Source organism: Callospermophilus lateralis, chromosome 8, assembly GCF_048772815.1.
Source record: "Callospermophilus lateralis isolate mCalLat2 chromosome 8, mCalLat2.hap1, whole genome shotgun sequence".
NCBI classification, from domain to species: domain Eukaryota; kingdom Metazoa; phylum Chordata; class Mammalia; order Rodentia; family Sciuridae; genus Callospermophilus; species Callospermophilus lateralis.
Window position 1 is genome coordinate 138,571,762 of NC_135312.1, and position 22,411 is coordinate 138,594,172.

Genomic DNA, 22,411 nt, shown 5'->3' on the forward strand with positions numbered 1-22,411 from the left:
GATTGAGTCCAGGGTGCTTTACCACTTTTCCACATCCCCAGTGTTTCTGTTTGTTTTTTTTTTTTTTTTTTGGTCTTGAGACAGGGTCTCCCTAACTTGCTGAGGTCCTTCTGCCTCAGCTTCCCAAGTCACTGGGATTACAGGCACGTGCCACTGCACCCAGCTCACGGTTTCTTTTGTGTGGGCAGTACCAGGGGCACTTAACCACTGAGCCACATCCCCAGCCCTGTTTTGAATTTTTATTTAGAGACAAGGTCTCATTGAGTTGCTTAGGGACTTGCTAAGTTGCTGAGGCTGGCTTTGAATTTGAAATCCTCCTGTCTCAGCGTCCTGAGTTGCTGGGACTACAGGTATACGTCCCCACACCCAGCTTCAAACTTTAAGGAAGAATAAAATAATCTGTGTAGTAATTTTCTGGCTTTTGACAGGTCTCTGTGACTTATGTTGAAAATAAGAGTTCAACCACATCAACAAGTTATAACTTGACTGCTGAGGCGAAGTCCAACTCACCTCTGTAGCTTTGTGTCAGCTGCAAGGGCTGACCCTGAATGACCGCCCTAGTCGGAGCGTCACGCGTAGACTGTGGCCACCTGTCATGACCGCCCAGGTTTCTGCCATAATTGAAGTGGGAAGTTAATGCGTCAAGTGTCTGAAATTCCTTGGAGCATCTGAAATTTTGGTGAATTCATTCTCAACATTATGAAATAGCTGGGAAAAGCATAGGGCAGATGCTTCCAGAGCGTGTGTGCCTATTGGGGGTCTGAGACACCCACATGTGGCTCAGGGCCACCTCTGTGCTCGCTGCAGGAGGGCGTCGGGGGAGGCTGCCTGCAGAACTAACACCGCGGCCTCTCTGTTGCCAGGATGGTGCTGCTCGGCTGGACTGTGCTGTGGCTGCTGCTGCCTCTTGGCTCCAGGGCCCAGAAGCTGCCCACTCGAGATGAAGGGCTTTTCCAGATGCAGATCCGAGACAAGGCGTTCTTCCACGGTTCACCAGTCATTCCAGATGGAGCCGAGGTCAGCAGCTATCTCTTCAGAGACACACCTAAAAGGTACCCTGCCTGCCGCAGCTCTGTCCGTGAGCTCCTGGGGCCTCCTCCCTAGGGAAGTGCCTTGCAGATCCAGCCCGGATGGTTGCTCCCATGAGAATGAAGGGTGGCCAAGGTGGGCTGAGGGAGACCGCTGGTCTTTGCTGACCAAGGCCTCCTTTGGGTGGAAGAGGAACCTTGGCACTATTTCACGCTCCAGGAGGATTATGTTCTCATTTGCAGGACTGTTGGATTAAAATGCAGTTCATTGAATATATATGTTTCTTCAAGGGTTTGCATTGAGGTTTACAAGGATTATGGTTGTTTACCAAATATGATCCAATTTTGAGAGAAAGAAATCAAATAGTGATTAAAAATTAATACTATTCATTACCTTTAGTCCAACATCATCAATAAATTGGGCTCACATGATAGTTTTAAATATTTCAACCCTAAGAATTTACAGATGTGTGTGCACACATCAAATAGATACTATGTAATAGACCAATTGTTAGGGAAGTGCCACAGCCTCAATCACTGCAAACACGCCCAAGGCTCAGCACCAACAGTTCATAGTCAGGAAATCGGACAGTGTTCTCTCTGCGCAGAGAGAACGGCAGCAGACCTCCTCTGAACTGCAAGTTTATAAGTCAGAGTCTAGGTTACGCATCGGGGTGGGCTCAGGTGGAGAGCAAGCTTTAAAGCCACACGGCGAGGGGCGGGGGAGCAAGTGCTTTGCCACAGGCTCCGGGAGCTGGCGGCCCTGTACTCGGAAAGGGAGCTCTGTGGTCGGCGTACAGGAGGTGTGGTCCGCCTCTGGGTGAGTGGGCTCTTGCAGGAGTGGGGGGTGTGGCAGCAGGGTAGGTGTCTGGGCAGAAGTGGGGTCAGCTTGACTCAGCTTCTTAGTTAACCCTGGTCACGTTAACAGGAAACACTGACTTGATCTATAGTTGCTCACTTTGCCATTCTCCAGCCCCTTCATAGTTCACCTTGGGGTAATTACATTTCAAAACCAGTTTCTCCTTTGACGCTGTGACACCTCGCCTGGCATTCCAAGAGACAAAACTGTCTGGTTCCACAGTGATCCCTTTCCAGAGATCACGCAGGACGAGGCGCAGCGGTGGTCCTTTTAGTTCGGAGGCAGCCCCTCTGCTGAGAGCCCTGTCCTGTGGTGGTCACTGGGAGGGAGAGCAGGGGATCGGTTTCCCTGTGGTGACGAGAGGGAGCAGGAGGACGGAAGGTTGGGGTGAATTTGTCCCATGTACTCTGCTCTGGCACCAGTGCCCCATGGTTAATGGAATCCACTCACAGCGGGAAGGTTTGGGTACTTCTCCTTGCATAATGCCAGAAAAATTACTTGGCTGTATCTGCTTCTTTGTAAAATAGAAAGACGCAGCTGCGTGTATGTGGTTGGTGCCCTCCGTGCAGCCTGGGTGAAGGATCAAAAGTCTGCTCTGCAAAAAGTGGGCTGAGCTTAAAATCAAGACTGCTGACCCTTCCTTTCAGAGAGGGGAGTGGTCCGTGAAACTCCCGGCGTGTCAGCAGGTCCATCATCTAGCTGTTCTCTCTGGCTGGTTGTCGGCTGTTTTACAACTAGCTGTTTTGCTTTTATAGGGTCTTCAGTTTGTTTGTTTTCCCTTTGCCCACCCCACCCTCTAGCTCCAAATTCCTCTCTGGCCAGTGAGGGGAAAATTCACTTTTACTCAACCCTGTACCTAGAGAGAAGGGTTCCAGGGGTGCGTCCTCAAGCTGGACTGCTGAGGTGCAGACGGTGCTAGGGTTCTCTGGCCAGGTCACTCATCAGCCCTCACTGGGAAATGCCCTTCCAGGCCCTGAGCCGGCAGAGGTCTGCTAACTGCTGGGAAGTGTAGTCTCAGTGGGCCTCTGGGAAAGGGTGTCCTCACAAATTGCAGCAGGTGCCCAGAGAACCAAGTGCAGGACACCTGGGTCCGTGGGGAGCCTGACCCTGTGTGGGTGGAGGACAGAACAGCCAGGGAAGAGATGGTCTCCAGGAGACATGGGTAAGGCCTCGCGGCAGGGGGTCTGCAGGTGAGGCCGGCCCCGGGAGGAAGAGCCTCAACCCTGGAGGAGCGTCACCCAAGAGGCCCAAGGCAGGAATCCGCGTGTGCAAGGACAGTGAGGAGCTGGGGCAAAGGCAGAGCGAGGAGACCTTGCCGCTCAGGGCCTCATGCTCTGAGGGAAACAAGCCGCTCGCGGGGGTCTCAGGCCGGGTGGGGCCGTCCACAGGCTTTGGTGACCTTGCTCCTGGAGGGAGGGAAGGTCCACAGGGTTGCTAGGGTCAGGAGGCCGTCAGGAGGCCATTGCAGGCTCAGGCAAGGGACCTGGAGACTTGGCCGGGTGGCCACACAGTGAATCAAGGCGTCAGATTCTGGGTCTGTTTGAGAAGTGGAGCCTGAAGTGTCTGCTGATCCATCCTACATGGAGGGAGGAAGGCGGTCAGGAGGCATCCCTGCCTCTGTCCTGACAGGCAGCTGGTTGGACTCCTCCTTTATGCAGACGGGGGGACGGCAGGGGAAGCTGACCTTGGGAGAGAACCAGGGTCTGGAGTGGGTGCCTGAGGCCTGGAGTGGGTGCCTGAGGCCTGGAGTGGGTGCCTGAGGCCTGGAGTGGGTGCCTGAGGCGTGGAGTGGGTGCCTGAGGTGTGGAGTGGGTGCCTGAGGCCTGGAGTGGGTGTCTGAGGTGTGGAGTGGGTGTCTGAGGTGTGGAGTGGGTGTCTGAGGTGTGGAGTGGGTGTCTGAGGTGTGGAGTGGGTGTCTGAGTTGTGGAGTGGGTGTCTGAGGTGTGGAGTGGGTGTCTGAGGCGTGGAGTGGGTGCCTGAGGTGTGGAGTGGGTGTCTGAGGTGTGGAGTGGGTGTCTGAGGTGTGGAGTGGGTGTCTGAGGTGTGGAGTGGGTGCCTGAGGTGTGGAGTGGGTGTCTGAGGTGTGGAGTGGGTGTCTGAGGTGTGGAGTGGGTGTCTGAGGTGTGGAGTGGGTGTCTGAGGTGTGGAGTGGGTGTCTGAGGTGTGGAGTGGGTGCCTGAGGCCTGGAGTGGGTGCCTGAGGCCTGGAGTGGGTGCCTGAGGCGTGGAGTGGGTGTCTGAGGTGTGGAGTGGGTGTCTGAGGCCTGGAGTGGGTGTCTGAGGCGTGGAGTGGGTGTCTGAGGTGTGGAGTGGGTGTCTGAGGTGTGGAGTGGGTGCCTGAGGTGTGGAGTGGGTGTCTGAGGTGTGGAGTGGGTGTCTGAGGTGTGGAGTGGGTGTCTGAGGTGTGGAGTGGGTGTCTGAGGTGTGGAGTGGGTGTCTGAGGTGTGGAGTGGGTGTCTGAGGCGTGGAGTGGGTGTCTGAGGCGTGGAGTGGGTGTCTGAGGCCTGGAGTGGGTGTCTGAGGTGTGGAGTGGGTGTCTGAGGTGTGGAGTGGGTGTCTGAGGTGTGGAGTGGGTGTCTGAGGCGTGGAGTGGGTGCCTGAGGTGTGGAGTGGGTGCCTGAGGTGTGGAGTGGGTGTCTGAGGCGTGGAGTGGGTGCCTGAGGTGTGGAGTGGGTGTCTGAGGTGTGGAGTGGGTGTCTGAGGTGTGGAGTGGGTGTCTGAGGTGTGGAGTGGGTGTCTGAGGCCTGGAGTGGGTGCCTGAGGCCTGGAGTGGGTGCCTGAGGTGTGGAGTGGGTGCCTGAGGTGTGGAGTGGGTGCCTGAGGTGTGGAGTGGGTGTCTGAGGTGTGGAGTGGGTGTCTGAGGCGTGGAGTGGGTGTCTGAGGTGTGGAGTGGGTGTCTGAGGTGTGGAGTGGGTGTCTGAGGTGTGGAGTGGGTGTCTGAGGTGTGGAGTGGGTGTCTGAGGCCTGGAGTGGGTGCCTGAGGTGTGGAGTGGGTGTCTGAGGTGTGGAGTGGGTGTCTGAGGCGTGGAGTGGGTGCCTGAGGTGTGGAGTGGGTGTCTGAGGTGTGGAGTAGGTGTCTGAGGTGTGGAGTGGGTGTCTGAGGTGTGGAGTGGGTGCCTGAGGTGTGGAGTGGGTGTCTGAGGTGTGGAGTGGGTGCCTGAGGTGTGGAGTGGGTGTCTGAGGTGTGGAGTGGGTGTCTGAGGTGTGGAGTGGGTGTCTGAGGTGTGGAGTGGGTGTCTGAGGCCTGGAGTGGGTGCCTGAGGCCTGGAGTGGGTGTCTGAGGTGTGGAGTGGGTGTCTGAGGCGTGGAGTGGGTGCCTGAGGTGTGGAGTGGGTGTCTGAGGTGTGGAGTGGGTGCCTGAGGCCTGGAGTGGGTGCCTGAGGTGTGGAGTGGGTGTCTGAGGTGTGGAGTGGGTGTCTGAGGTGTGGAGTGGGTGTCTGAGGCGTGGAGTTGGTGCCTGAGGTGTGGAGTGGGTGTCTGAGGTGTGGAGTGGGTGTCTGAGGTGTGGAGTGGGTGCCTGAGGTGTGGAGTGGGTGCCTGAGGTGTGGAGTGGGTGTCTGAGGTGTGGAGTGGGTGCCTGAGGCGTGGAGTGGGTGTCTGAGGTGTGGAGTGGGTGTCTGAGGTGTGGAGTGGGTGCCTGAGGCGTGGAGTGGGTGTCTGAGGTGTGGAGTGGGTGTCTGAGGTGTGGAGTGGGTGTCTGAGGTGTGGAGTGGGTGTCTGAGGTGTGGAGTGGGTGTCTGAGGTGTGGAGTGGGTGCCTGAGGTGTGGAGTTGGTGTCTGAGGTGTGGAGTGGGTGTCTGAGGCGTGGAGTGGGTGTCTGAGGTGTGGAGTGGGTGTCTGAGGTGTGGAGTGGGTGTCTGAGGTGTGGAGTGGGTGTCTGAGGCGTGGAGTGGGTGCCTGAGGTGTGGAGTGGGTGTCTGAGGTGTGGAGTGGGTGCCTGAGGCCTGGAGTGGGTGCCTGAGGTGTGGAGTGGGTGTCTGAGGTGTGGAGTGGGTGTCTGAGGTGTGGAGTGGGTGTCTGAGGCGTGGAGTTGGTGCCTGAGGCGTGGAGTTGGTGCCTGAGGCGTGGAGTGGGTGCCTGAGGTGTGGAGTGGGTGCCTGAGGCCTGGAGTGGGTGTCTGAGGTGTGGAGTGGGTGTCTGAGGTGTGGAGTGGGTGTCTGAGGCGTGGAGTGGGTGCCTGAGGTGTGGAGTGGGTGTCTGAGGTGTGGAGTGGGTGCCTGAGGCCTGGAGTGGGTGCCTGAGGTGTGGAGTGGGTGTCTGAGGTGTGGAGTGGGTGTCTGAGGTGTGGAGTGGGTGTCTGAGGCGTGGAGTTGGTGCCTGAGGCGTGGAGTTGGTGCCTGAGGCGTGGAGTGGGTGCCTGAGGTGTGGAGTGGGTGCCTGAGGCCTGGAGTGGGTGTCTGAGGTGTGGAGTGGGTGTCTGAGGTGTGGAGTGGGTGTCTGAGGCGTGGAGTTGGTGCCTGAGGCGTGGAGTGGGTGCCTGAGGTGTGGAGTGGGTGCCTGAGGCGTGGAGTGGGTGTCTGAGGTGTGGAGTGGGTGTCTGAGGCGTGGAGTTGGTGTCTGAGGTGTGGAGTGGGTGTCTGAGGCCTGGAGTGGGTGTCTGAGGTGTGGAGTGGGTGTCTGAGGCCTGGAGTGGGTGTCTGAGGCGTGGAGTGGGTGTCTGAGGTGTGGAGTGGGTGTCTGAGGCCTGGAGTGGGTGTCTGAGGTGTGGAGTGGGTGTCTGAGGCCTGGAGTGGGTGCCTGAGGTGTGGAGTGGGTGTCTGAGGTGTGGAGTGGGTGTCTGAGGTGTGGAGTGGGTGTCTGAGGCGTGGAGTGGGTGCCTGAGGTGTGGAGTGGGTGCCTGAGGTGTGGAGTGGGTGTCTGAGGTGTGGAGTGGGTGTCTGAGGCGTGGAGTTGGTGTCTGAGGCGTGGAGTGGGTGTCTGAGGCGTGGAGTGGGTGTCTGAGGCGTGGAGTGGGTGCCTGAGGCCTGGAGTGGGTGCCTGAGGCGTGGAGTGGGTGCCTGAGGTGTGGAGTGGGTGTCTGAGGTGTGGAGTGGGTGCCTGAGGTGTGGAGTGGGTGTCTGAGGTGTGGAGTGGGTGTCTGAGGTGTGGAGTGGGTGTCTGAGGTGTGGAGTGGGTGTCTGAGGTGTGGAGTGGGTGTCTGAGGCGTGGAGTGGGTGCCTGAGGCCTGGAGTGGGTGTCTGAGGTGTGGAGTGGGTGTCTGAGGCGTGGAGTGGGTGCCTGAGGTGTGGAGTGGGTGCCTGAGGTGTGGAGTGGGTGCCTGAGGTGTGGAGTGGGTGTCTGAGGTGTGGAGTGGGTGTCTGAGGCGTGGAGTTGGTGTCTGAGGCGTGGAGTGGGTGTCTGAGGCCTGGAGTGGGTGTCTGAGGTGTGGAGTGGGTGTCTGAGGCCTGGAGTGGGTGTCTGAGGCGTGGAGTGGGTGTCTGAGGCGTGGAGTGGGTGTCTGAGGCGTGGAGTGGGTGCCTGAGGTGTGGAGTGGGTGTCTGAGGTGTGGAGTGGGTGTCTGAGGTGTGGAGTGGGTGTCTGAGGCGTGGAGTGGGTGCCTGAGGTGTGGAGTGGGTGCCTGAGGTGTGGAGTGGGTGTCTGAGGTGTGGAGTGGGTGTCTGAGGCGTGGAGTTGGTGTCTGAGGCGTGGAGTTGGTGTCTGAGGCGTGGAGTGGGTGTCTGAGGCGTGGAGTGGGTGCCTGAGGCCTGGAGTGGGTGCCTGAGGCGTGGAGTGGGTGCCTGAGGTGTGGAGTGGGTGTCTGAGGTGTGGAGTGGGTGTCTGAGGTCTGGAGTGGGTGTCTGAGGTCTGGAGTGGGTGCCTGAGGTCTGGAGTGGGTGCCTGAGGTGTGGAGTGGGTGTCTGAGTTGTGGAGTGGGTGTCTGAGGTCTGGAGTGGGTGTCTGAGGTCTGGAGTGGGTGCCTGAGGTGTGGAGTGGGTGTCTGAGGTGTGGAGTGGGTGTCTGAGGTGTGGAGTGGGTGTCTGAGGTCTGGAGTGGGTGTCTGAGGTGTGGAGTGGGTGCCTGAGGCGTGGAGTGGGTGCCTGAGGTGTGGAGTGGGTGTCTGAGGTCTGGAGTGGGTGTCTGAGGTCTGGAGTGGGTGCCTGAGGTGTGGAGTGGGTGCCTGAGGCGTGGAGTGGGTGCCTGAGGTGTGGAGTGGGTGTCTGAGGTGTGGAGTGGGTGTCTGAGGTCTGGAGTGGGTGTCTGAGGTGTGGAGTGGGTGTCTGAGGCGTGGAGTGGGTGCCTGAGGTGTGGAGTGGGTGTCTGAGGTGTGGAGTGGGTGTCTGAGGTCTGGAGTGGGTGCCTGAGGTGTGGAGTGGGTGTCTGAGGCGTGGAGTGGGTGCCTGAGGTGTGGAGTGGGTGTCTGAGGTGTGGAGTGGGTGTCTGAGGTCTGGAGTGGGTGTCTGAGGTGTGGAGTGGGTGTCTGAGGCGTGGAGTGGGTGCCTGAGGTGTGGAGTGGGTGTCTGAGGTGTGGAGTGGGTGTCTGAGGTCTGGAGTGGGTGTCTGAGGTGTGGAGTGGGTGTCTGAGGCGTGGAGTGGGTGCCTGAGGTGTGGAGTGGGTGTCTGAGGTGTGGAGTGGGTGTCTGAGGTCTGGAGTGGGTGTCTGAGGCGTGGAGTGGGTGTCTGAGGCGTGGAGTGGGTGCCTGAGGTGTGGAGTGGGTGTCTGAGGTGTGGAGTGGGTGTCTGAGGTCTGGAGTGGGTGTCTGAGGTGTGGAGTGGGTGTCTGAGGTGTGGAGTGGGTGTCTGAGTTGTGGAGTGGGTGTCTGAGGTGTGGAGTGGGTGTCTGAGGCGTGGAGTGGGTGCCTGAGGTGTGGAGTGGGTGTCTGAGGTGTGGAGTGGGTGTCTGAGGTCTGGAGTGGGTGTCTGAGGCGTGGAGTGGGTGTCTGAGGCGTGGAGTGGGTGCCTGAGGTGTGGAGTGGGTGTCTGAGGTGTGGAGTGGGTGTCTGAGGTGTGGAGTGGGTGTCTGAGGTGTGGAGTGGGTGTCTGAGTTGTGGAGTGGGTGTCTGAGGTGTGGAGTGGGTGTCTGAGGCGTGGAGTTGGTGCCTGAGGCCTGGAGTGGGTGTCTGAGGTGTGGAGTGGGTGTCTGAGGTGTGGAGTGGGTGTCTGAGGTGTGGAGTGGGTGTCTGAGGTGTGGAGTGGGTGCCTGAGGTGTGGAGTGGGTGTCTGAGGTGTGGAGTGGGTGTCTGAGGTGTGGAGTGGGTGTCTGAGGTGTGGAGTGGGTGCCTGAGGCCTGGAGTGGGTGCCTGAGGCCTGGAGTGGGTGCCTGAGGCGTGGAGTGGGTGCCTGAGGCGTGGAGTGGGTGCCTGAGGTGTGGAGTGGGTGTCTGAGGCCTGGAGTGGGTGTCTGAGGCGTGGAGTGGGTGTCTGAGGCGTGGAGTGGGTGTCTGAGGTGTGGAGTGGGTGCCTGAGGTGTGGAGTGGGTGTCTGAGGTGTGGAGTGGGTGTCTGAGGTGTGGAGTGGGTGTCTGAGGTGTGGAGTGGGTGTCTGAGGTGTGGAGTGGGTGTCTGAGGCGTGGAGTGGGTGCCTGAGGCCTGGAGTGGGTGCCTGAGGCCTGGAGTGGGTGCCTGAGGTGTGGAGTGGGTGCCTGAGGTGTGGAGTGGGTGTCTGAGGTGTGGAGTGGGTGTCTGAGGCCTCTAGTGGGTGTCTGAGGTGTGGAGTGGGTGTCTGAGGTGTGGAGTGGGTGTCTGAGGTGTGGAGTGGGTGTCTGAGGCCTGGAGTGGGTGCCTGAGGTGTGGAGTGGGTGTCTGAGGTGTGGAGTGGGTGTCTGAGGCGTGGAGTGGGTGCCTGAGGTGTGGAGTGGGTGTCTGAGGTGTGGAGTGGGTGTCTGAGGTGTGGAGTGGGTGTCTGAGGTGTGGAGTGGGTGTCTGAGGTGTGGAGTGGGTGTCTGAGGCCTGGAGTGGGTGCCTGAGGCCTGGAGTGGGTGCCTGAGGCGTGGAGTGGGTGCCTGAGGTGTGGAGTGGGTGCCTGAGGTGTGGAGTGGGTGTCTGAGGTGTGGAGTGGGTGTCTGAGGCCTGGAGAGGGTGTCTGAGGTGTGGAGTGGGTGTCTGAGGTGTGGAGTGGGTGTCTGAGGTGTGGAGTGGGTGTCTGAGGTGTGGAGTGGGTGTCTGAGGCCTGGAGTGGGTGCCTGAGGTGTGGAGTGGGTGTCTGAGGTGTGGAGTGGGTGTCTGAGGCGTGGAGTGGGTGCCTGAGGTGTGGAGTGGGTGTCTGAGGTGTGGAGTGGGTGTCTGAGGTGTGGAGTGGGTGCCTGAGGTGTGGAGTGGGTGTCTGAGGTGTGGAGTGGGTGTCTGAGGTGTGGAGTGGGTGTCTGAGGTGTGGAGTGGGTGTCTGAGGTGTGGAGTGGGTGTCTGAGGCCTGGAGTGGGTGCCTGAGGCCTGGAGTGGGTGTCTGAGGTGTGGAGTGGGTGTCTGAGGCGTGGAGTGGGTGCCTGAGGTGTGGAGTGGGTGTCTGAGGTGTGGAGTGGGTGCCTGAGGCCTGGAGTGGGTGCCTGAGGTGTGGAGTGGGTGTCTGAGGTGTGGAGTGGGTGTCTGAGGTGTGGAGTGGGTGTCTGAGGCGTGGAGTTGGTGCCTGAGGTGTGGAGTGGGTGTCTGAGGTGTGGAGTGGGTGTCTGAGGTGTGGAGTGGGTGTCTGAGGTGTGGAGTGGGTGTCTGAGGCGTGGAGTTGGTGCCTGAGGCGTGGAGTTGGTGCCTGAGGCGTGGAGTGGGTGCCTGAGGCGTGGAGTGGGTGCCTGAGGCCTGGAGTGGGTGTCTGAGGTGTGGAGTGGGTGTCTGAGGTGTGGAGTGGGTGTCTGAGGTGTGGAGTGGGTGTCTGAGGCGTGGAGTTGGTGCCTGAGGCGTGGAGTGGGTGCCTGAGGTGTGGAGTGGGTGCCTGAGGTGTGGAGTGGGTGTCTGAGGTGTGGAGTGGGTGTCTGAGGCGTGGAGTTGGTGTCTGAGGTGTGGAGTGGGTGTCTGAGGCCTGGAGTGGGTGTCTGAGGTGTGGAGTGGGTGTCTGAGGCCTGGAGTGGGTGTCTGAGGCGTGGAGTGGGTGTCTGAGGTGTGGAGTGGGTGTCTGAGGCGTGGAGTGGGTGCCTGAGGTGTGGAGTGGGTGTCTGAGGTGTGGAGTGGGTGTCTGAGGTGTGGAGTGGGTGTCTGAGGCGTGGAGTGGGTGCCTGAGGTGTGGAGTGGGTGTCTGAGGTGTGGAGTGGGTGTCTGAGGCGTGGAGTTGGTGTCTGAGGCGTGGAGTGGGTGTCTGAGGTGTGGAGTGGGTGTCTGAGGTGTGGAGTGGGTGTCTGAGGTGTGGAGTGGGTGTCTGAGGCCTGGAGTGGGTGCCTGAGGCCTGGAGTGGGTGCCTGAGGCGTGGAGTGGGTGCCTGAGGTGTGGAGTGGGTGTCTGAGGCGTGGAGTGGGTGCCTGAGGTGTGGAGTGGGTGCCTGAGGTGTGGAGTGGGTGTCTGAGGTGTGGAGTGGGTGTCTGAGGTGTGGAGTGGGTGTCTGAGGTGTGGAGTGGGTGTCTGAGGCCTGGAGTGGGTGCCTGAGGCCTGGAGTGGGTGTCTGAGGTGTGGAGTGGGTGTCTGAGGCGTGGAGTGGGTGCCTGAGGTGTGGAGTGGGTGTCTGAGGTGTGGAGTGGGTGCCTGAGGCCTGGAGTGGGTGCCTGAGGTGTGGAGTGGGTGTCTGAGGTGTGGAGTGGGTGTCTGAGGTGTGGAGTGGGTGTCTGAGGCGTGGAGTTGGTGCCTGAGGTGTGGAGTGGGTGTCTGAGGTGTGGAGTGGGTGTCTGAGGTGTGGAGTGGGTGTCTGAGGCGTGGAGTTGGTGCCTGAGGCGTGGAGTTGGTGCCTGAGGCGTGGAGTGGGTGCCTGAGGTGTGGAGTGGGTGCCTGAGGCCTGGAGTGGGTGTCTGAGGTGTGGAGTGGGTGTCTGAGGTGTGGAGTGGGTGTCTGAGGCGTGGAGTTGGTGCCTGAGGCGTGGAGTGGGTGCCTGAGGTGTGGAGTGGGTGCCTGAGGTGTGGAGTGGGTGTCTGAGGTGTGGAGTGGGTGTCTGAGGCGTGGAGTTGGTGTCTGAGGTGTGGAGTGGGTGTCTGAGGCCTGGAGTGGGTGTCTGAGGTGTGGAGTGGGTGTCTGAGGCCTGGAGTGGGTGTCTGAGGCGTGGAGTGGGTGTCTGAGGTGTGGAGTGGGTGTCTGAGGCGTGGAGTGGGTGCCTGAGGCGTGGAGTGGGTGTCTGAGGTGTGGAGTGGGTGTCTGAGGTGTGGAGTGGGTGTCTGAGGCGTGGAGTGGGTGCCTGAGGTGTGGAGTGGGTGCCTGAGGTGTGGAGTGGGTGTCTGAGGTGTGGAGTGGGTGTCTGAGGCGTGGAGTTGGTGTCTGAGGCGTGGAGTTGGTGTCTGAGGCGTGGAGTGGGTGTCTGAGGCGTGGAGTGGGTGCCTGAGGCCTGGAGTGGGTGCCTGAGGCGTGGAGTGGGTGCCTGAGGTGTGGAGTGGGTGTCTGAGGTGTGGAGTGGGTGTCTGAGGTCTGGAGTGGGTGTCTGAGGTCTGGAGTGGGTGTCTGAGGTCTGGAGTGGGTGCCTGAGGTGTGGAGTGGGTGTCTGAGTTGTGGAGTGGGTGTCTGAGGTGTGGAGTGGGTGTCTGAGGTCTGGAGTGGGTGCCTGAGGTGTGGAGTGGGTGTCTGAGTTGTGGAGTGGGTGTCTGAGGTGTGGAGTGGGTGTCTGAGGTCTGGAGTGGGTGTCTGAGGTGTGGAGTGGGTGTCTGAGGCGTGGAGTGGGTGCCTGAGGTGTGGAGTGGGTGTCTGAGGTGTGGAGTGGGTGTCTGAGGTCTGGAGTGGGTGCCTGAGGTGTGGAGTGGGTGTCTGAGGCGTGGAGTGGGTGCCTGAGGTGTGGAGTGGGTGTCTGAGGTGTGGAGTGGGTGTCTGAGGTCTGGAGTGGGTGTCTGAGGCGTGGAGTGGGTGTCTGAGGCGTGGAGTGGGTGCCTGAGGTGTGGAGTGGGTGTCTGAGGTCTGGAGTGGGTGCCTGAGGCGTGGAGTGGCTGTCTGAGGCGTGGAGTGGGTGCCTGAGGTGTGGAGTGGGTGTCTGAGGTGTGGAGTGGGTGTCTGAGGTCTGGAGTGGGTGTCTGAGGTCTGGAGTGGGTGTCTGAGGTGTGGAGTGGGTGTCTGAGGCGTGGAGTGGGTGCCTGAGGTGTGGAGTGGGTGTCTGAGGTGTGGAGTGGGTGTCTGAGGTCTGGAGTGGGTGTCTGAGGCGTGGAGTGGGTGTCTGAGGCGTGGAGTGGGTGCCTGAGGTGTGGAGTGGGTGTCTGAGGTGTGGAGTGGGTGTCTGAGGTCTGGAGTGGGTGTCTGAGGTGTGGAGTGGGTGTCTGAGGCGTGGAGTGGGTGCCTGAGGTGTGGAGTGGGTGTCTGAGGTGTGGAGTGGGTGTCTGAGGTGTGGAGTGGGTGTCTGAGGCGTGGAGTGGGTGTCTGAGGCGTGGAGTGGGTGCCTGAGGTGTGGAGTGGGTGCCTGAGGTGTGGAGTGGGTGTCTGAGGTCTGGAGTGGGTGTCTGAGGTGTGGAGTGGGTGTCTGAGGCGTGGAGTGGGTGTCTGAGTTGTGGAGTGGGTGTCTGAGGTGTGGAGTGGGTGTCTGAGGTCTGGAGTGGGTGTCTGAGGTGTGGAGTGGGTGTCTGAGGCGTGGAGTGGGTGCCTGAGGTGTGGAGTGGGTGTCTGAGGTGTGGAGTGGGTGTCTGAGGTCTGGAGTGGGTGTCTGAGGTGTGGAGTGGGTGTCTGAGGCCTGGAGTGGGTGTCTGAGGTGTGGAGTGGGTGTCTGAGGTGTGGAGTGGGTGTCTGAGGTCTGGAGTGGGTGTCTGAGGTGTGGAGTGGGTGTCTGAGGCGTGGAGTGGGTGCCTGAGGTGTGGAGTGGGTGTCTGAGGTGTGGAGTGGGTGTCTGAGGTCTGGAGTGGGTGCCTGAGGTGTGGAGTGGGTGCCTGAGGCGTGGAGTGGGTGTCTGAGGTGTGGAGTGGGTGTCTGAGGTCTGGAGTGGGTGCCTGAGGTGTGGAGTGGGTGTCTGAGTTGTGGAGTGGGTGCCTGAGGTGTGGAGTGGGTGCCTGAGGTCTGGAGTGGGTGCCTGAGGTCTGGAGTGGGTGTCTGAGGTCTGGAGTGGGTGTCTGAGGTCTGGAGTGGGTGTCTGAGGTCTGGAGTGGGTGTCTGAGGTGTGGAGTGGGTGTCTGAGGCGTGGAGTGGGTGCCTGAGGTGTGGAGTGGGTGCCTGAGGTGTGGAGTGGGTGTCTGAGGTCTGGAGTGGGTGCCTGAGGTCTGGAGTGGGTGCCTGAGGCGTGGAGTGGGTGTCTGAGGCGTGGAGTGGGTGTCTGAGGCGTGGAGTGGGTGTCTGAGGTCTGGAGTGGGTGCCTGAGGTCTGGAGTGGGTGCCTGAGGTGTGGAGTGGGTGCCTGAGGTGTGGAGTGGGTGCCTGAGGTGTGGAGTGGGTGTCTGAGGCGTGGAGTGGGTGTCTGAGGTGTGGAGTGGGTGTCTGAGGTGTGGAGTGGGTGCCTGAGGTGTGGAGTGGGTGTCTGAGGTGTGGAGTGGGTGCCTGAGGTGTGGAGTGGGTGTCTGAGGTGTGGAGTGGGTGCCTGAGGTGTGGAGTGGGTGCCTGAGGTGTGGAGTGGGTGTCTGAGGTGTGGAGTGGGTGTCTGAGGCGTGGAGTGGGTGTCTGAGGCGTGGAGTGGGTGTCTGAGGCGTGGAGTGGGTGCCTGAGGTGTGGAGTGGGTGTCTGAGGTGTGGAGTGGGTGCCTGAGGTGTGGAGTGGGTGTCTGAGGTGTGGAGTGGGTGTCTGAGGTGTGGAGTGGGTGTCTGAGGCCTGGAGTGGGTGTCTGAGGCGTGGAGTGGGTGTCTGAGGTGTGGAGTGGGTGCCTGAGGCCTGGAGTGGGTGCCTGAGGCCTGGAGTGGGTGTCTGAGGTGTGGAGTGGGTGTCTGAGGTCTGGAGTGGGTGCCTGAGGTGTGGAGTGGGTGTCTGAGGTGTGGAGTGGGTGTCTGAGGCGTGGAGTGGGTGTCTGAGGCGTGGAGTGGGTGTCTGAGGCGTGGAGTGGGTGTCTGAGGCCTGGAGTGGGTGTCTGAGGTGTGGAGTGGGTGTCTGAGGTGTGGAGTGGGTGTCTGAGGCCTGGAGTGGGTGTCTGAGGCGTGGAGTGGGTGCCTGAGGTGTGGAGTGGGTGCCTGAGGCGTGGAGTGGGTGCCTGAGGTCTGGAGTGGGTGCCTGAGGTGTGGAGTGGGTGTCTGAGGCGTGGAGTGGGTGTCTGAGGTGTGGAGTGGGTGTCTGAGGTCTGGAGTGGGTGTCTGAGGTCTGGAGTGGGTGCCTGAGGCCTGGAGTGGGTGCCTGAGGCCTGGAGTGGGTGCCTGAGGCCTGGAGTGGGTGTCTGAGGCGTGGAGTGGGTGTCTGAGGTGTGGAGTGGGTGTCTGAGGTGTGGAGTGGGTGTCTGAGGCGTGGAGTGGGTGCCTGAGGTCTGGAGTGGGTGTCTGAGGTCTGGAGTGGGTGCCTGAGGTGTGGAGTGGGTGCCTGAGGCCTGGAGTGGGTGCCTGAGGCCTGGAGTGGGTGTCTGAGGTGTGGAGTGGGTGTCTGAGGTCTGGAGTGGGTGCCTGAGGTGTGGAGTGGGTGTCTGAGGTGTGGAGTGGGTGTCTGAGGTGTGGAGTGGGTGTCTGAGGTGTGGAGTGGGTGCCTGAGGCCTGGAGTGGGTGCCTGAGGCCTGGAGTGGGTGTCTGAGGTGTGGAGTGGGTGTCTGAGGTCTGGAGTGGGTGCCTGAGGTGTGGAGTGGGTGTCTGAGGTGTGGAGTGGGTGCCTGAGGTGTGGAGTGGGTGTCTGAGGTGTGGAGTGGGTGTCTGAGGTGTGAAGTGGGTGCCTGAGGTGTGGAGTGGGTGTCTGAGGCCTGGAGTGGGTGTCTGAGGCCTGGAGTGGGTGTCTGAGGCGTGGAGTGGGTGTCTGAGGTGTGGAGTGGGTGTCTGAGGTGTGGAGTGGGTGTCTGAGGTGTGGAGTGGGTGTCTGAGGTGTGGAGTGGGTGCCTGAGGTGTGGAGTGGGTGTCTGAGGCGTGGAGTGGGTGTCTGAGGCGTGGAGTGGGTGCCTGAGGCCTGGAGTGGGTGTCTGAGGTGTGGAGTGGGTGCCTGAGGTGTGGAGTGGGTGTCTGAGGTGTGGAGTGGGTGTCTGAGGTGTGGAGTGGGTGTCTGAGGCGTGGAGTTGGTGCCTGAGGTCTGGAGTGGGTGTCTGAGGTCTGGAGTGGGTGTCTGAGGTGTGGAGTGGGTGCCTGAGGCCTGGAGTGGGTGTCTGAGGTGTGGAGTGGGTGCCTGAGGTGTGGAGTGGGTGCCTGAGGCGTGGAGTGGGTGTCTGAGGTGTGGAGTGGGTGTCTGAGGTCTGGAGTGGGTGTCTGAGGTCTGGAGTGGGTGTCTGAGGTGTGGAGTGGGTGTCTGAGGTGTGGAGTGGGTGTCTGAGGTCTGGAGTGGGTGTCTGAGGTCTGGAGTGGGTGTCTGAGGTGTGGAGTGGGTGTCTGAGGTGTGGAGTGGGTGCCTGAGGCCTGGAGTGGGTGTCTGAGGTGTGGAGTGGGTGCCTGAGGTGTGGAGTGGGTGTCTGAGGTGTGGAGTGGGTGTCTGAGGTGTGGAGTGGGTGTCTGAGGTGTGGAGTGGGTGTCTGAGGCGTGGAGTTGGTGTCTGAGGCCTGGAGTGGGTGTCTGAGGTGTGGAGTGGGTGCCTGAGGTGTGGAGTGGGTGTCTGAGGTGTGGAGTGGGTGTCTGAGGTGTGGAGTGGGTGCCTGAGGCCTGGAGTGGGTGTCTGAGGTGTGGAGTGGGTGCCTGAGGTGTGGAGTGGGTGTCTGAGGTGTGGAGTGGGTGTCTGAGGTGTGGAGTGGGTGTCTGAGGCCTGGAGTGGGTGTCTGAGGTGTGGAGTGGGTGTCTGAGGTGTGGAGTGGGTGTCTGAGGTGTGGAGTGGGTGCCTGAGGCCTGGAGTGGGTGTCTGAGGTGTGGAGTGGGTGTCTGAGGCGTGGAGTGGGTGTCTGAGGTGTGGAGTGGGTGTCTGAGGTGTGGAGTGGGTGTCTGAGGTGTGGAGTGGGTGTCTGAGGTGTGGAGTGGGTGTCTGAGGTCTGGAGTGGGTGTCTGAGGTGTGGAGTGGGTGTCTGAGGCCTGGAGTGGGTGTCTGAGGTCTGGAGTGGGTGTCTGAGGTGTGGAGTGGGTGTCTGAGGTGTGGAGTGGGTGTCTGAGGTGTGGAGTGGGTGTCTGAGGTGTGGAGTGGGTGCCTGAGGCCTGGAGTGGGTGTCTGAGGTGTGGAGTGGGTGTCTGAGGTGTGGAGTGGGTGTCTGAGTTGTGGAGTGGGTGTCTGAGGTGTGGAGTGGGTGTCTGAGGTGTGGAGTGGGTGCCTGAGGTGTGGAGTGGGTGTCTGAGGTGTCGAGTGGGTGTCTGAGGTCTGGAGTGGGTGCCTGAGGTGTGGAGTGGGTGTCTGAGGTGTGGAGTGGGTGTCTGAGGTGTGGTGTGGGTGTCTGAGGTCTGGAGTGGGTGTCTGAGGTGTGGAGTGGGTGTCTGAGGTGTGGAGTGGGTGTCTGAGGTCTGGAGTGGGTGCCTGAGGTGTGGAGTGGGTGCCTTAGGTGTGGAGTGGGTGTCTGAGGCGTGGAGTGGGTGTCTGAGGTGTGGAGTGGGTGTCTGAGGTGTGGAGTGGGTGCCTGAGGTGTGGAGTGGGTGTATGAGGTGTGGAGTGGGTGTCTGAGGTGTGGAGTGGGTGTCTGAGGTGTGGATTGGGTGCCTCAGGCCTGGAGTGGGTGTCTGAGGTGTGGAGTGGGTGCCTGAGGCGTGGAGTGGGTGTCTGAGGCGTGGAGTGTGTGTCTGAGGTGTGGAGTGGGTGTCTGAGGTGTGGAGTGGGTGTCTGAGGTGTGGAGTGGGTGTCTGAGGTGTGGAGTGGGTGTCTGAGGCGTGGAGTGTGTGTCTGAGGTGTGGAGTGGGTGCCTGAGGCCTGGAGTGGGTGTCTGAGGTCTGGAGTGGGTGCCTGAGGTGTGGAGTGGGTGCCTGAGGTGTGGAGTGGGTGTCTGAGGCCTGGAGTGGGTGCCTGAGGTGTGGAGTGGGTGTCTGAGGTCTGGAGTGGGTGTCTGAGGTGTGGAGTGGGTGTCTGAGGTGTGGAGTGGGTGCCTGAGGTGTGGAGTGGGTGTCTGAGGTGTGGAGTGGGTGCCTGAGGTGTGGAGTGGGTGCCTGAGGCCTGGAGTGGGTGCCTGAGGCCTGGAGTGGGTGCCTGAGGTCTGGCACTCCCTCAGTGTCTTAGAGAGCATGGTAAGAATGTGGCTGTTCCTTGGGTTCAGGTTCAGGTGGACAGGTCACGTCTGTTAACACACAGGAGGGAAAGCTGGTCTGGGTGAGGTCAGGCAGGCAAGGGAGCCAGCGGGGTGTGCAGACAGCGCCTGGCGCCTTGCAGAGGTGAGGGTCCAGAGGGCAGGGGGAACCAGTGGCGAGGGGCTGAGGTGTTGGACAGCAGGTGGGCGGTGAGTGCAGAGAGAGCAGGGAGGTGAGAGGTCCTCAGCACCCCCGCCGCCGGGCACAGGAGGAAAACCCCACTTGGACCCAGGGAGCAGCTCCTTAGGGCTCACTGCAGCAGGACAGGCAGCATTTGCAGCTGGGCAACTTGTGATCTTTATTCCCCTTTAAAAGCCTGCAAACAACCCTCTGGGGAAGACTTTGCCTCGTGACTTTAAAATTGTGTTTAAAATCATCAGTGTGTTCAATTGAACAGGAAATTTCTGTGATCAAGAAAAGCTAGAGGTGCGTCCTTCCACTGTCAGACAGGGACCTTCATTTTCAAAACTGTCTCTGAAATGTGGTGCCTTGTCCACAGAGGTGTGGACAGTAGAGCCAGGAGCGAGCGTCTCAGGGCAGGTCTGCCACACTGGGGCTTGGTGTCACCCCCTTGTTGGTGGCCTCCCAGCTAAGCCCCTGAGACGCAGTCGAGGGTGAGCTGAGGCTCCTCTGGCTCGCTGTCTTTGCCTTAGGTCTCCTGTACTTGCTGATGGTACGTCTGGTCTGCCCTTCCCCAGGTACTTCTTTGTGGTTGAAGAGGACAATACTCCACTCTCGGTCACGGTGACGCCCTGCGATGCGCCCCTGGAGTGGAGGCTGGGACTGCAGGAGCTGCCCGAGGACGGCAGCGGGGAGAGCTCAGGTGAGCAGCAGGGCAGCCTGGGTCCCGAGAAGCTGCAGACGGAGAGGGAGAGGAGGGAGAGGAGGAAGGAGCCGGGAGAAGCTGCCGGCATGCTCTGCTGGCCCCTGTGGCTATCTGCAGTCTGCCTGGACAGTAGGACCCCCGGGGGCTTTGAAAGCTACCCTGGCTTGGTTTCTCCCTCAGATGCCATGACTTAACTGCCCTGGGCAGTCCTTCACAGAGTTGGGGAGTGTGAGATTTTACACGTCTGGCTTTCAGTCTGCGGTGAGATGGCCAAGGTTCCTTCCTGTGCTGGTTGTCAGGCTTCATCAGGCCCTGGCACGTGCCAGCACTGTCGAAGGGTGGCCACCTCAGGTGGCTTTGGTACTCCCGACACATCTGGACATTGAGCCTCAGCTGCTCTGACAGGTACTTGATTTTCTGGCTTAACTGGGTTGTCCACTCCTGTGATGACAGTGAGATCAGCGAGCTGGCCCACACCCACGTGCACTGGCCTTTGGGCAAGCTGACTGATGGTCAGGATTAACTGTCTCTAACAAGTTTGAAGCTTGGGACCTAAAAATCATAGGTAACCCAAAAAATTATAGGTAATCTATACCTGACTAATTTTGTCCTGAAGAAATAAATCCATACAAGCCAAAGACTTGATAAGGTGGTCGTTCCTAATGGTCACAAATCAAGCAGCCATGTTATTTTTTATGACATCATGGTGAAGGAGGAAAACAGGATTCCAAAACTAGTGGTTCGTCTAGATCCATTTGTGCATGAGAAGAAATTTACTAACCTCTGGAGAAAATAGGAGACAGTCACCCCACTGCACGTAGGCACTAGGAGAAGGACGCGTGGAGGTGGACCCCGGCGGTGAAGAGGCGGCCTCCCTGTGTCACCTGCTGCACCGTCTCAGTGCTCTGTGAGGAGTGTGCGCTCTCTGTCGTGGAGAGCAAGGTGAGAACCGTGTGCACAGTCCAGGGCCGACAGGCCACGTGACCTGTGGCCCCTGCTTTGCTCCTGTCTTGCAGGTGACCCCGAGCCCCTTGCGCAGCAGAGGCAGCAGATGACCCACGAGGAAGGCACGGAGCTGTTCTCCTACAAGGGCAACGCCGTGGAGTCGTTCGCCTCCTCCAGCTCCCCCGCGGGTCTGTACCAGCTGGAGCTCCTCTCCACGGAGAAAGACACGCACTTCAAAGTGTACGCCACCACAACCCCAGAGTCGGACCAGCCATACCCGGAGCTGCCTTACGACCCCCGAGTGGACGTGACCTCCCTGGGGCGCACCACGGTCACGCTGGCCTGGAAGCCGAGCCCCACAGCCTCCTTGCTGAATCAGCCCATCCAGTACTGCGTGGTCATCAACAAAGAGCACAATTTCAAGAGTCTCTGTGCAGCAGAAGCCAAGCTGGGGGCGGACGATGCCTTCATGATGGTCCCCAAACCTGGTCTCGACTTTAGCCCCTTCGACTTTGCCCATTTTGGGTTTCCTCCTGACCACCTGGGCAAAGAACGCAGCTTCCTGGCAAAGGCTTCTCCCAAATTGGGCCGTCCCGTGCACCCCAGGCCCAAGGTGGACATTCAGAAAGTCTGCATAGGCAGCAAGAATATCTTCACCGTCTCCGACCTGAAGCCAGACACGCAGCACTACTTCGACGTCTTTGTGGTCAACACCAACACCAACATGAGCACCGCCTATGTGGGCACCTTTGCCAGGACCAAGGGGGAGGCCAAGCAGAAGACCCTGGAGCTCAAGGACGGCAAGGTGACAGACGTGTTTGTCAAGAGGAAGGGGGCCAAGTTTCTCCGCTTTGCGCCTGTCTCTTCCCACCAGAAAGTGACCTTCTTCATCCACTCTTGCCTGGACGCTGTCCAGGTCCAGGTGAGAAGAGACGGGAAGCTGCTTCTGTCCCAGAATGTGGAGGGCATCCGGCAGTTCCAGCTGAGAGGAAAACCTAAAGCCAAGTACCTCGTCCGCCTGAAGGGAAACAAGAAAGGGGCTTCCGTGCTGAAGATCCTGGCGACCACAAGGCCCGGCAAGCAGTCCTTCCCCGCTCTGCCCGAAGACACGCGGATCAAAGCCTTCGACAGGCTCCGCACCTGCTCCTCGGCCACAGTGGCCTGGCTGGGCACGCAGGAGAGGAACAAGTTCTGCATCTACAGGAAAGAGGTGGACGACAGCTACAGCGAAGACCAGAAGAAGAGAGAGCAGAACCAGTGCCTGGGACCGGACGCCAGGCCCAAGTCGGAGAAGGTCCTCTGCAAGTACTTCCACAGTCAGAACCTGCAGAAGGCCGTGACCACAGAGACCGTCGGAGGTCTGCGGCCCGGCAGGTCCTACCTGCTGGACGTTTACGTTATCGGACACGGCGGGCACTCCGTGAAGTACCAGGGTAAAGTCGTCAAGACCAGGAAGCTCTGCTAGGTCCCGCGGGAGGGACCCCAAGTCACTTTACCTGTTGATTGACAGCTCCCACAGCCAAGAGAAGTCGTCACCTGTGCTTGTGCCACCCAAGGCAGGAGAGCCGGGTGCTGGTGTCCACACAGCAGCAGAGACCTGCTCCAGGGCCCCAGGTCACCTTGTGTAAGCCCGACATCACTGGACGTCCAAGACACAGCCCGCCTGGGAGAAACTGCCGCCCCAGCTCTGTCCACTGCATGAACTGCTTCTAAATTATTTTATTACCTAGAAGTCTAGAGTACGCCATTCATTGCACACATCCACAAAGGCATCCCTCTGTATAGACGCTAGGAGATCTCTATATATATATATATACACACACACATAAATTATTTTATAAAGTCTTGTTTTAAATGTCAGTGTTTCTATGATTGTTAACTATTAAATTCTTTTGCTGTTAAAGGACAGATCTAATCTAAGTCTTAAGTGGACAGCCCTCTAGTAATTTACATATTACTATTGTAAATTCTTATTTGTTGAGTAAAAGGTTTAAATTCTGTATGTATCTCATGTATAAAGTCGACACACATTATATTCATGTACATAAAATTAAAGATATTAGATTATGTACTGTCCATTTTTCCCAAGCAGTGACTCTGATGTATCCAATTTCTAATCTGACTCTAAAACTGAGCCTTTCTGTAGTTTGGGCATCAAAATCGTCCCCTTTTCAATGATCAAAAGGGGATGCTGTGTCTCTGTGGTTGCACTGGCCCTAGAACAGCTATGAACGTGTGTGTTTCCACATTGAATGGCAGTCGGCAAAGGAGCACCAAACCCCGTCACCTGGCGAGCAGTCGCAGACGTTCCCACCACCCAGAGCACATCGCATTTCAAAGTGCAGGACCAGGATGTCCCCAGCACCTTCCATCTGCTCGAGTCTTAGCAAAACAATCCATTTGACCTTTAGCTGATGCGACTTAGCGAACAGCAACTAGGACTTAGAGCAGAACACGTGTGTGTGCGAAGCTGCTGTTTTATAACAAGGATGGTTTGCTGCCCTTATCTCTGGTTTTTG

General features: G+C 59.6%; 1 protein-coding gene across 2 annotated transcripts in view; it reads left to right on the top strand.

Annotated features, from left to right (window-relative positions):
- The window catches only part of Ndnf (neuron derived neurotrophic factor), a 45,604-nt gene extending 23,636 nt beyond the window's left edge, over positions 1-21,968 (top strand). The window contains exons 2-4 of one of the 2 annotated variants that reach the window (XM_077110190.1): positions 864-1,052; positions 18,820-18,944; positions 19,964-21,968. In XM_077110190.1, coding sequence (XP_076966305.1) covers positions 864-1,052; positions 18,820-18,944; positions 19,964-21,357 — 1,708 coding nt within the window. In that variant the 3' untranslated portion in view covers positions 21,358-21,968. Of the gene's footprint in view, positions 1-863; positions 1,053-18,819; positions 18,945-19,963 lie in introns of those variants that run through there. The other variant, XM_077110191.1, reaches the window with a different exon arrangement.
- The last annotated feature ends 443 nt before the right edge of the window (positions 21,969-22,411 follow it).